The 13,666-nt window shown below is 42.0% G+C and overlaps 1 protein-coding gene and 1 long non-coding RNA gene across 2 annotated transcripts; one reads left to right on the top strand and one right to left on the bottom strand.

The window, feature by feature from the left end:
• Positions 1–6,079: 6,079 nt before the first annotated feature.
• On the bottom strand, positions 6,080–10,155 carry LOC135674995 (uncharacterized). The gene is made up of 4 exons (XR_010513791.1): positions 9,267–10,155; positions 9,124–9,162; positions 7,722–7,852; positions 6,080–6,289 (listed from the first exon to the last, which is right to left on the bottom strand). It is a non-coding gene; the product is annotated as an uncharacterized LOC135674995 (long non-coding RNA).
• A 1,340-nt stretch (positions 10,156–11,495) lies between these two features.
• LOC135673903 (uncharacterized) lies at positions 11,496–12,038 on the top strand. The gene is made up of 2 exons (XM_065183303.1): positions 11,496–11,688; positions 11,815–12,038. Exons 1-2 carry the CDS (start codon positions 11,496–11,498, stop codon positions 12,036–12,038), a joined length of 417 nt encoding a protein of 138 aa, XP_065039375.1.
• Positions 12,039–13,666: the final 1,628 nt, after the last annotated feature.

The following is a 13,666-nucleotide window of genomic DNA, read 5'->3' as shown; positions in this document are numbered from 1 at the left end:
GGAGGTGCAACCGCCCCAGCCAGGAGGTGCAACCGCCAGGGCTGCGAGGCTGGGAGGTGCAACCGCCCCAGCCAAGAGGTGCAACCGCCCAGAGCTCAGTCTTCGAGCTAGACTGGGCGGTGCAACCTCCTCTGTCAAGAGGTTGCACCGCCAGAGCTCAAGTTTCGAGCTCTGCCAGGCGATGCAACCACCGAGCTCAGTCTTCGAGCTCAGGCAGAGAGGTGCATCAGCCTGAGCTCAGTCTCGAGCTCTGCCAGGTGATGCAACCACCGAGCTCAGTCTTCGAGCTCTGGCAGAGAGGTACATCAGCCTGAGCTCAGTTTCGAGCTCTGCCAGGTGATGCAACCACCGAGCTCAGACTTCGAGCTCTGCCAGGCGGTGCAACCACCGAGCTCAGTCTTCGAGCTCTGCCAGGTGATGCAACCATCGAGCTCAGTCTTCGAGCTCTGGCAGAGAGGAGCAATCGCCTGAGCTCAGTCTTCGAGCTCTGCAAGGCGGTGCCACCTCTCCAGTCAAGAGGTGCAACCGCCTGATCCCAGAATTCTGGGATTTGATCGATTTGATCGTTTTGAGCTCGAATTTTGAATTGGGTTGGGGCCTATAAATACCCCACCCATTCAGCACTGAAAAGATACAGACCTACACCGAAATCTTGATCTTTTCTGTGATTCTAAGAGCTCAAAAGTGTTGTAAAGCCTTTAAGTCTCCTCCTTCTGTTCTTCAAGTTTTCAGTTGTAAAGTGAGGAGAGAAAGGTCTGTAAAGGTTGTCTCCTGAGCCTGTCAAAAGGAGAGAAATTGTAAAAGGGCAGTTTGGCCTTCGCCTATTGAAGGAAGGCCCCTAGTTGACGTCGGCAACCTCGTCGGTGGAGGAAGCCAAAAGTGGAGTAGGTCAAGGCTGACCGAACCACTCTAAATCTCTGGTTTGCGTTTATTTTCGAGCACTTTATCATTACTGCAAACCTCCTTCATTACTACTGCTCTCTGCGCTTTCACGAACAAGTTCTAAGTGCTGTTCTTCCGAATCTGCATTCAGACGTAAATTCGTATTTTCATACATTACAGTTTACGTTTACGTTTGATTCTGCAGAACTGTCTTCCGTGCTTTTACGAACGAGCTTCTTTGCAGTTTACACTTACATTTTGATCCTATTGATAACTGCAAACTGTCCTCTACAATTTTACGAACGAGTTTCAACATTTAGACGTAAAACTGCATTCAGACGTAAATCGGCTTTCCTCGCTCAATCATCAGATCTCAGTTCACGTTTACGTCTTGATTTCAACTGCATAATGCCTTCTGCGAGTATACAAACAAGTTTCAAAGTTTAGACGTAAATCTGCGTCTAGACGTAAAATTGCGTTTAGACGTAAATCTGCGTTTAGACGTAAATCTGAGTTTAAGACGTAAATCTGAGTTTAGACGTAAATCTGCGTTTAGACGTAAAACTGCGTTTAGACGTAAATCTGCGTTTAGACGTAAATCTGCGTTTAGACGTAAATCTGAGTTTAGACGTAAACTGCACTTAGACGCAAAACTGCGCTTAGACGCAATCTGCGCTTAGACGCAAACTGCACTTAGATACAAACTGAGAATTTGCTTTTGCATCATAATAGTTTTTGAACGAACGCAGCTTTTGGTTTTTTAATCGCTGTAAGATTTCCGCTGCACTAATTCACCCCCCCCCTCTTAGTGCTCTCGATCCTAACACCTCGAGCGTTTGGCTGTAAACGACGATAACGTCCAAGTAGACGACCACGAACTTATCCAAATACTCCTTGAATAGCTGGTTCATGAGAGTACAGAATGTGGCCGGAGCGTTGGTTAAGCCGAAAGGCATCACCAAGAACTCAAACGCTCCATATCTGGTCACGCAAGTTGTCTTTGCTTCGTCGCCTTCAGCAATGCGCACCTGCCAATATCCCGACCGAAGGTCGAGTTTCGAGAAATACTTCGCCTTGCCCAATTGATCGAACAAGTCCGCAATGAGCGGGATGGGATACTTGTTCTTCACTGTTACTTTATTGAGGGCTCTGTAGTCGACGCATAATCGGAGACTCTCATCTTGTTTCTTCTGGAAGAGAACTGGAGCTCCGAAAGGTGCTTTTGAGCTGCGGATGAGACCACCGCTTAGCAGTTCACCTAACTGCTTCCTGAGTTCTGCCAACTCTGGCGGGGGCATGCGGTAGGGTGGTCTCGCTGGAGGCTTCACTCCTGGCTCCAGCTCGATACTGTGATCCACGCCTCTGCGTGGTGGAAGAGTTTTCGGCAACTCGGGTGGCATAACGTCTTTGAACTCCTTCAGGACGTTCGCCACCACAGCAGGTTCTTGAATGGCCTCTTCGTTGAGTGGCTCTAGCTTCATAGCAGCCACAAATGTCAGTTCGCCCTTTCGTACCCCTTTCTTCAATTGTAAGGCCGAAATGTGTTGGGGCCCCTTTGTTCCTCTCCGAGAGACGGGAACCACGCAGGGGTCTTCACCTCCCATCATACATAGGGAATTCAAGAACGGCATCGGCACCAACTTCGCCGCGTGCATAAACTCCATTCCAAGAATCACTTGGAAGTCGTCCAGTGGCACGGCCATCATGTTGGTGTTCCCGCTCCGTGTCCCGATCTTGATGGGAACTCCCTTCGCCAACCCGGAGATTCGCCTGGCCTCCGAGTTCACCGCCTTCATTCGGCTTGGGCTCTTCTCCAATGTCAACCCAAGTCGTTGTGCTTCGCGATCGGCTATGAAGTTGTGGGTAGCGCCCGTGTCCACCATTGCACGGGTCATTTGGCCATTCAGCTTGATGTCCACATACATCAGTTCACTACTTCCTGCTTTTTGTGCCTTGGTCTTCATGTTCTCCCCCACTTGACCCCGCATAGCGTTCAACAAACGCATTGCTCCCATTCGGGGTCCTTGCGACTCCTCATCGTCGCTGCTGGATTCAGAACTGCTTGAGCTAAGCGCAACAGCTTTGCCCTTGTCTGATCGGGGAGGGTGGATGGAAGCCGTTAATGCATTGAGTGCCTGTTTTTGTGGGCACTCCCTTACCATGTGCGGTCCTCCGCACAAGAAGCATCCTCCAGGTTTTGAGACCTTGCCTTTCGGGTTCGGCCCTTTGTGGGAGCTCTTCTTCTTCTGTTCGCCCCCGAGCTCCTTCCCTCGAGAATGTTTTGGAGGGCGATTGTTTGAAGATTGTTTCCTTCTCGTTGGGTCTTCAGAGGAAACGAAGTCGGTGAGCCTTTCTGCAGCTGCAATTGCCCCGACCACGTCGGTAACATTCCTTCGATTCAGCTCCTGTTGAGCCCATGGTTTCAAACCATCAAGGAAGCTGAACAACTTGTCCTTCTCGGACATGTCCTGTATGTCCAGCATCAGTGCAGAAAACTGCTTCACATAGTCTCGGATGGTAGTACTTTGGCGGAGTTGTCTCAACTTCCTTCTCGCGACGAACTCTGTGTTCTCCGGTAGAAACTGAGTTCTCAACTCCCGCTTCAAGTCTTCCCATGTGTCGACTCGACACCGACCTTGTTGGATCTCCTCCCAACGAGTTCGCCACCAAAGTTTCGCATCTCCATTCAGATACATTGTTGCTATAGAGACTTTGGTATCTTCAGAATCGGGCCTCGTAGCTCGGAAGTATTGCTCCATGTCGAACAAAAAGTTCTCGAGTTCTTTGGCATCTCTAGCCCCTCCGTATCCATGGGGCTCAGGTGCCCTCAAGTTTTGTGGCGGTGCAACGCGGGTGTTGCCTCCTCCCGCATTTAGCGTCCTTGTGAGCATAGCCACCTTTGCCGTGAGTTCCGCCACAACATCCTGTAAGTGTAGCACGGAGTCCTTGGTGTCATCAGACAGTCGGTCGACTAGGGCCTCGACCTTGTCGATCCTGGACTCCGCTTCCTCTTGCGAGCTCTCTACCCCAACAAGCCTTTGTTGGCCATGGTAGAGTTCCTCCATGCTCGCTTCCAGAACATCCAGGCGGGTTTCCGCCGTCGTGAGTCTCTCTTTATGACTCTTTTTCCCCGTTAGCGCACCAGATTGCGCTTCCTCCACTCGCGGAGAGTTGCCAACTTCTCGCTCATCCTGTTCGCTGCCGCGATCCTCGTGAGCGGCTCCAACAGCATGAGAGCGAGTGTGCACATGCAGCCCACCTGCGGCTGCTTGGGGCAAGGTTCCGGCTTGCCCCGTCTTGCTTGATTCGCCACGATGCTTTGCCATGGCGAAGTTGCGAAGTTCGTTCGCTGTTCGATCGAAGAGCTTGCCCGCTCTGATACCACAATGTCACGACCTTAGCTGGAATTGCCTAAGGCGTGAGGCATCCTTGCGGCCAAAGACTCGAAGCTAGCGTGCGTTGCCAAAGTCGCGGGTCACCCGTGCGGCAAAGACGCGAACTTAGCTTGCGTTGCCTAAGTCGCGCTTCACCCTTGCGATCTTGCTCCGCAAGGATCAGCCACTTTGTAACCTCTCGCAGGTCCCGAAGGACCTGTAAAAGAGAAAGAAAGTTAGATCGAAAGAACGAGCAACGGACAAGTCCCGAAGTCTCGCGAAAAGGGAAGCTTTACAAGCAAATCGTCGAACACCTTGTGTGCACAAGAGAAAAGAGGGAGAGGGAGGAAAACAAGGCTTTCAAGGATGAACGAACAGCTGCAAGCCCACAAACAGCCGCTCACCTGGTCCCAGGCGCAACACCAAGTTCCCGTAAAGGTTACGTGCGAACTTGCGAAAGAGTGTTCAACGCCCGGTATATAACCGAAGCCCCATCCAGCCCGGTGCCACCTGGGGGGTTCCTGGGGTCTGAGATGGCTGACATTTTGCTTTGACGAGACAGTTCGCCGTGCGAACCTGTGGCACGCGAAAACGGGGCTGATTTGGGCTGTTTTGGGGCTGTTTTGCTCGGTTCGGTGAGCGATCGCATTGCAGCGCTGCAGCTTGTTCGAACTTACATATTTACAAGCAAAATGACCCAAAACCATAAGAAAACCTGCTGTCAAGCAGCTGTACAAGCGGGTGTGAGCGACGAACGGATCGTTGAACGGAGTTGTTGTGGGTGCGCGACGACCGTTCGTGACAAGGCGGTACCATTCGAAATTGCATACCATGATGCTATCGACAAATTACCTTTTGGTAATGAATGCATAAGGCGGAAATGTAATGTTTCATATGGTTCTTACTTTTTTTCATCACTTTTTGTTTTTATTATTTTTTTGGATAATTTTTTAGGGTTCAAATTTTAGTGATACTGAAGTTATAGCTAAAGGGGAGAGAGAGGATGATAAATAAAAAAAAAAAGGAGAAAATGGGGGGAGAAGCAATGAAAACCATGATCTAATGAAATATATGATTTTTCTTTTTGACATTGACAACTATATGGTCCACCAATTGCATAGGGACAATCACTTCAAAGTCTAACTCCATATGCAAAGGGCTGACATTGGAAGTGCAAGGATCTTTTAGTGTTGGTTGAAGCTTTTGCTACTAGTTGGAACCCAATGGGCTCCAGGGCAAGTTTCTTGATGGGCTGTAATACCAAATTGATATAAAACAAAGTAAGGAAGTAGAGAGAAAGAGAGGGGAAGAGAAAGAAATAGAAGTGTAAGATAAGAGTTTAAAGAGGAGAGAAAGAGAGGAATAAGATTAGAGATTATAGAGGAGAGAAAGAAAAGAGTCGGATTAGAGATTAGAGAGGAGAGAGAGACTAGAAGAGAGAAGATACGATTCTTTTCATTCAAATCTAAAGTATTTGATCCATTAATAAGTTTAGGAACCATGGTACAATTAATGAAGACAATGATTCCCAAAGGTAATCTTTTAGGAAATTAGTATATAATTTAGAAATCCAAAATATGACTTCTATGATACCTAAATAATAAATGAGTGCACTTAATACAAAAAGAGTCCCTAAGGTCAAAAGACTTTTCAATTTTTTATACAACTCTTAGAATTTCTGAGCTAACTAATTGATGACGTTTTGTTGATTTCTTTGTCTAGAATAATTTTTTCTGAAATCCTTTGTAAAGATAAATGATTTTTCATTACTAAGAAGAAAAGTGCAAAAGAAGACTGTAACATGAGATCACTTACACTGCACACAGCACAAATGGCTAAAGAACCTTCCAACTGATTAAGTAGATTGATCATCATCTCCCTAGGAAGTTGCCTTGCCATATCAAACGAATATTTTGCGGGTCCGAGTTAAATCCTTTGACAAGAAGGGGATGATCACAAGCCTGCTGAAGTCGCAAAAGCAATAACAAAATGCTCGCATAGTTTTGTTTCAAGGTCCCAGCAGCAGCATATGCCTGTCAACAGTCTCAACTTAATAAGTTGCACATACTTATAATGTAAGGAACAATTAATACCAAAGGGCAACAAAAAAATTTTCACCAAGCGGAATATAGTTTTTTGCTACAATCTATGTATGAAATGATGTTTTATCTATTAGAAAGGTGAATTGGTATATTTTAGATCAAAAAGGAGGAAGATATGAACTTCATGGTGGTTGTTAGGATGAACAAAAGCAACAAAAAGTTTTTCACCAAGCAAAACATAATTGTTTGCTTCAAACGATGTTTTATCTATTAGAAAGGTGAGAAAATATGATCAAAAAGGAGGAAGATATGACCAGGCTAAGTACTTCTCGACATATATTTTTTAAGAAGAAACTATAAGCCCAATTATTTGATTTCAACCAAAAAACTTTCCAATTTTAAGAAAATAAAATATGGCCTATAAAACAACATCCTTCAATTGTGGTTTTATAATGACTCTAACTAAGTCAATTTCTTAAAAGTTCAACAATCTACAGGCCCAAAGCAGTCAAACAATCATTTGCTTCCAGTTTCATCAGTTTGTATGTATTCAAATTAACTACAAAGACCTGTCAAAACTTTTTTAACCATGTAAAAATTCTACACTTAAAATTACTTGGATTTGGATTCCAAAGGGCATTTGCTGCATGACCAAGGAAACAAGAAGGAGATTCCCCTTTCATGGTTGTTGAAGAATCAAAATATGTTATAATTAAATTTTAAACCAGTCTAGTATGATTTAGGATTGTTATCCCACTCAAAAGTCTAAACAACATTAAAAATTATAGGATACTAGACAGTTTCTGCTATTTAGCATGTTACAATTATATAGGAAAAATACAGGTGCTTGAGAAATAATATTCAATAAGCCAAGAACCAAAATCAAATTACAATGAAACAGGAACAAATAACTGGATTTTACATTTTGTTAAAAAATGGAAGCATGCACAACTTGTGCATGTACAGTTTACCTAGCATTTGTAAATGTTTACTAATAGAACTTAACGATGTCCTTGTGATTTAAATTAGGACAAATTTATTTTCATAGTACATTACTGATACAAGTCAATTATGTGTGTGACCTGATGTTTTTTGGGATATATTCACTATTAACTTTTCTCATTGTCAGGTTCAAAACTAAACTTAGCAGAACAGAAACATTTTATTTTCAGCTCACACGTGAAAAGAGGACCAACACACCATCATTTTTTTTTCATTACTTAATGCAAATGCACTCAAAATATATAAAACGCAGCAGAAAGCTATCTTGTTTGTCTACAAATTTAAAGTTGGCATTATAGCCCAACCATCAAAAGCAAATCATATTCTCTTTTACTGAAACCTCAACAGTATATAGTCCGGAAAATAACTTTTTCCTATTGAGTAAACATGACAATAGCCGAACTTTCTATATGGTAAACACCTTGAACTGTTGGCATGAATCCACCTCCGGATTTAAATAAAATTCTCATTCCTCCTGAGAAAAATCTACCTTTTTCAGGCAAATTGATTTTGGAGGTAACTTAAGAATCTGCTCCCCGTCAATAAGTGTGCCTGCCAGAAACAGTTGGCAGCAGGTCAATATCGAAAAGACACAGTGGTCCAACACAAAATAATATACTTAGATAACCTATTTTTATTCTTTCAGGGCAACGAAAAGGCAAAATATCATCCACACTCATTTTATTGAAAAATTGAAAGGCTTATAAAAAAAAGAGAAGGGAAAAAGAAGGCTACGAAAGAAAAACATGGTTTACATTAAAGGAAAAACTACAAAACACAACTATTAAGGCAATTACCACTGTAAAATGGCAAAAGAGATGCTTCACAGAATAACAGAAAACAGAATGATGACTTGATTGTGCACACATGTTCAACTTAAAGAACAATTAGCACAAAAATATTGTAATATCGTTCCCAAAAATTAAACGAAACTTGATTTAGAGTACAACAGAATTATGTAAACAAATCTTGATGGTACAAAAGCCTATATACTTTTTTACGCTCTATGGTTAACTGCTTCTGTGAAGTATCCCAATAAGCCAAATTTGCTCCTGGAAAGGAAAAGGTTTTTTTGACAATATATTTTTGCGTCAATGCATCATCTTGGTTAAAACTTGTGTTGAGCATAAAGTTGGCATCATTGGTCACCATTCCATCTTTACACTATGAATCTAATTATTACATTCCCATCAAAACTATACAGTGTCCGATAACAGAAAAGCAAAGGAGCGCCGGCACTTGAAGTTGTTCCTCCATTTTTGACTCATACAAAAACCTTACATCAGGATTTAGTGTCCAAAATTGGACCCAATGTCCAACTTCTACACATATGCTACATCTAGATGTCTATATAGGCCTTCTTGGTTATGAGCAAAACCATGGGTTCCATGAATAGGGAAGGCAACCAAACTTGACATTTCACTATAGGTGGGAATGTCACAAGATTTAAATATTGTCACAAATAACATACATGAAGATCAAACTAAAAATCAATAACATCAGCAACCCTCTTCTTAGGAGTAAACCACATTATTTTCAACTAATATCCAGAAAGTAGATGAAAACAATTTTCAAATGTCTGATTACAGAATGCTACTTAGATACAGATGAGTAACTACCTATTCTAGAATTACAAACAAGTTTGATTGCTTATAAACAAATGTAACACATGAAGGTATTTTACTACTGGAATGCACCAAAATTGACATATAGTACAACTTTGGAGTACATGTCAAATTGTATTCCATGAAAAACATTGATTCCAAGGATCATCATAAAATTCAGCATTCATCATGACTATACTCAGAAGTTAAAGTTCATACCACATATTCCCAGGTCACTTGCTCAACCTTTTGTAACACCTGAACCAAGAGTTGAAATTTCAGTAAATTCCATTACTGCTGAATTAAACTTAATGAGCCAACTGGCTAGCAATACCCAAAAAGAGGGGCATCAGTGCAACCACCTTTTCTTTGATTTCGCCAAAGGATTGTATAGCGGAAGAAAACACATGGGAAGAGGAATGGAACACTAGACATGTTTTCTTTTGGTCTTTGACATAGATCGCTTGGAGCAAGGCAATGACTGACACCAGCCATGCCACTGAAACTTGAATACTTCAACTAAATCCTATCAGTCTGATGAAGTCAAGCAATTTAGACCAAGTTTAATTGAATCAAATTATCTCTGTTCATCCTAAGAGCTAAATGGTACAAACGGATAAAAGAAACTAACCCTGAAACAGTTATTAAGCACAACAACTGGGCACTTTTTTGCTGATCTATACTGATCTATCAATTCCAGTTAAGGGAAAACAAATTGTTGCTAGCCAGGGAAAACAAATTTTAAATGATTAAAATACCTTTTGTGCGATGAAGAAGTAAAGCGCTTTCAGGACAACCTGAAGTTTCCTATATCCACTGCTTGTATTTCTAGATATTGGATATTTTATAGAAGCACAGAAGGAACTATAGACAGATTAAGGGTCATACTTCAGGAAGCAGAAATAACTGTAAAGATCATCAATTGCATTCTGCATGGGCGTTCCCAATAAACACCATCTTCATTTGGCTCGAAGACCACAGAAGGCTCTGGCCACTTGAGTTCTGTGATTCTTTATGGTTTGAAATTCATCTAATATATAACTCTAAACCACCTGACTCTAGCAAGAAGGCCACTGTCAACATCGAGATGTGAATCTTTTGATCTTTTCCCTCCTTTCTTCACCTTGTTCTGTCCACTGGTTGTCCGCCTCCTTTTCTTGTTCGACGAGAACTCTGAAGATAACCCATACTTGTCGAGGCTTTTCTGCTCTCCCTCATCATCGTCAGCCATATGCTGTTTTGGCACTTCCGGCCTCGCCTCTCGACCGACAGCAATCTTCTCATTCTCTCTCTGATTCTTCCCACCCACCCCTCTTCTTTCTTCCCCTTGTCCGCTCCATGTTTCTCCTCCTCGCTAACCAGTGTCCTAATAAACACGTTTGACAACTAATCTAACATCTTAACAGGCTTATTATTGGCGATCCTTTTTATTATTGGTAATCACCTTAAATAATAACAAAATATAATTTTATTAAAGATAAATCCTCAATTACCAATCGATGCGATGAAGTGGCATCAGATTGTAAATAGTGAAAGAAAAAAAAAACAAATATTTATGTTTATTTTACATAATGGTAATTTTAGATTATTAAAAAAATTTAAATGATAATGTAAATAGTAAAAATAATAATAATAATAATTTAATTATATTCTAAATTACAAAACAATGTCGGTCACCAAATGTTCAACTTAGGTCCCTTAGTATTTACACATACCGATATCACTTGATAATTTCCTACGTATATTGAAATATTCTGAGTTTTGTGTAGACTACTTTTGGGGGGGGGATATATACAACACCTATGTTGTTATGGGATATTTCGAAACTTGGCGTGGATACAGATAGATGAAACTAGTGCTTTTCTGCCATCTTTCTGTGGAACTTATTTTCGGCTGATATTTTTTAGCTGCAGATGAATGAGGTGTTGGATGTTTCTCGTTGATTCATTCGGTAAATGAACGATGGATCCGCAAAAATTTGTTCTCTTATCTTATGGATCTGACTCAAAAAAGTATTCCTGGAGCTGTCTCTTCTCTCTGCTGATGGCCCTCTTCTGCTCATACCAATCGTCGTCATGTCGTCTGCTCTTTGCTCGAATCGTGTTAGCTGATCCTTATCTGCCACGGTTATGAGATCCCTCGTGATGTGTAATCTGTACAGGACTTTGGCTGTGTAATGTGAACTTGTTTTACGTCCAAAAACTTTAAACGTCACCGTTACCATAAGAACGAACACAAGTTTGCCAAGGATCTAAGCTTCTCTATTCTACAATTTCTCCCGTTAAAAGTGAGAAAAAGAAAATTGGCGGGAAAAGGAGGATGTTCCCGGGAAATCCTGGTGTCTGCCACAGCGCAGAAGTCGAAGCTGGAGCTCGCATTCCAAGCAGGTGAAGCCTCCATTTGCTTTCACTCTCTTCTCAAACCCAATCAATAAATCAAACTAGTCGAGAAACCGGAAGAACCCAGACCGATTGGTTCTGTCTCTCCACATTTAACTTGCTCTCTCGCTATATATATACATATACATAAAGCAGAAGCAAAGCCCCGCGGAAAGGTCGTCGTCACTTTGATCCGCCTTTTGGTCTTCTCTCATGGCGTCGGAGTCATGGTTGGTGGAGAGGGCGAGGGAGGAGCTTCAAAAACTGGAATCCCTGCATCCCACCCGATTCAAGTATCTCAAGCTCGAGCTCAAGTCCCTCATCTCCCAACCCCACTCCTACGTTGTTGCTGTTGACGAGGATAGCTCAAGGCCTCCGCCTACCACTTCTCCTGCTCCCACGCAAGGTTTCTTGCCCTTTCTCTCAGAGAGAGAGAGAGAGAGATATATATATATATATATATATATATATATATATATATATATATATATATATATATATATTGGTTTGTCTGTTAATTTTTGTTTTGCAGTGTCGTCTAATCGGAAGAGGAAGACTGGGCGGAGTGACAATGATGAGGATGAGCAGGCGGAGCAGCGTCAGAAGAAGCAGGCGCAGAAGCCATTGTCGGCATCAGGACGAAGGGGCGGTGGCGGGGGCTGTATGAAGAGTGAGAGCAGCGGGGAAATGGCCATGAGACGCGCCGAGGCGTGCCTCAGGAGGATTCAACAGCTGAAGCACAGCTTGTTTTGTTAGCTCAAGCAAATCTTGTTAAGGTACCACACACAGCAGCAGCTACCCGACGATTGATTATATATGACCAAGAAACTGTTTAAGGTAAAAGTTAGTGAGTGAGGGATATTGACACGTTTAAAAGCTTATTTCTAGTTAGCTAAAAAAGGTTTTATTTTTCAAATTTACTTGAGCTAATTGTATTTTAAAATATCGTTATAAATTTTTAAAGTCTAAAATTAAAAAATATAGTGAGCGTGGATCGAACACACGACCTTCGGATCTTCCGTCTGAGCTACCCCGCGAATAATTATTATAATTTTAAAAATATATTTATTTTGATGACAATTTATAGAATCACTTTTTATCTATCTCGTTATAGAGGTTCAATTGAGAACAATTTGTTTATGGACATAAATTGAATCTGTCTCACTTCAACATAGTATTCCAAGATGGATTGCTGCTATTGTATCAAAACCCCTAGGGAAAAAAATCGTTTTGTGGTTTATGACATTGCAAGAATCTATACAGAATATAGTAACGCAAAATCCTCGGACACTTGGAACCTTGAGATTACCTCGTAAGACACCCTAACCAAGCCTCCTTTAGGAGAAAGGCTAATTCGAGGGATCTGTCACTGTGGAATGCAATCTTCTCATGGGAAAAAAAGAAAGAAAGAGTAACCCTGAGATAGATAGGGCTTGTTGTGGTTGACAGATAGCATCGGAAGGCCTTCAGCAGAGAAAGATCGTTTGAAGACCCTCTCAACCCCTCCTGCTTGAGGAGTGTCCTTGTTCCCATGCTCGATTTTCCATTCCATAGTTTCAGAGATTTTTGGGCCCAATGTCACCGAATTCCAAGTATTAAGGATCAGTCATCACAGCAGATTCATTACATAGGTCTAATCTCATTTTCATCAAGGAAGGAGTGTTTTGTTCATGAAGGTGAAGGTCGGTGATTACTGTGTTCTTGATGCCCTCTGCCTGTTCGACCGGTAAAAAATCGAGTCTTCTTCTGCAATCAGATGCACCATGATATGTAGATCTGACAGCTATAGAGATTATATTTTTCTTTTTAAAATATATATATATATATATTATATTAAATGAATTCGAACGTAACACCTATCATTTTGTGCAACGATGAACTAAACTGAGACTTCGAAAAACTGAAAAAGACCTGGTCTTTGCTCTGCGGTGGGAAGAACTGCATTAACTGGGTTGCATCAAGTGGTCAACAGGCTCAGAAACAGAAGCAGAAGCAGGTTTTCCTGGCGATTCCTCTGCAGCATAAGTGACAGAGCTCATTGGAATTTCAAATGACATGGTCATCGTGCAGGCTCTCCATTTTGGTATGATGCCTCTCGTACTCTTCTTCTTGCCTGCTCTTAAAAGCACCATGTTTCATGTAATTGTTGGATAGGATCCTTGCATATTGTGTTCACTCATCAAGAGAGTCATCACATCAAATTAATTTCAGGGTTCGACTCTCTGCAAGTGGATGCTCATCTTTTTTCATGAAGCGGCGTACTCTCATCACATGCAGCACTGACTCAGCATGTCATTACAGCAAATCACGATCAACGGAGACCCGAAAGGTTCAATCAAGTAAACGCAGGTGGTTGATCCATTACAATTCATTTCTAAGTAATT

The sequence above is a fragment of the Musa acuminata genome, chromosome BXJ1-5 (genome assembly GCF_036884655.1).
Source record: "Musa acuminata AAA Group cultivar baxijiao chromosome BXJ1-5, Cavendish_Baxijiao_AAA, whole genome shotgun sequence".
Lineage (NCBI taxonomy): Eukaryota > Viridiplantae > Streptophyta > Magnoliopsida > Zingiberales > Musaceae > Musa > Musa acuminata.
Note: the sequence above shows the minus strand (reverse complement) of the source record. Positions and strands in the feature narration are given on the sequence as shown.

Coding starts and splice junctions, on each gene's coding strand:
- LOC135673903 (XM_065183303.1), top strand. CDS start 11,496: ATGGCGTCGGAGTCATGGTTGGTGGAGAGGGCGAGGGAGGAGCTTCAA. Junction 11,689..11,814: donor TTCTCCTGCTCCCACGCAAG/GTTTCTTGCCCT, acceptor TTTGTTTTGCAG/TGTCGTCTAATCGGAAGAGG.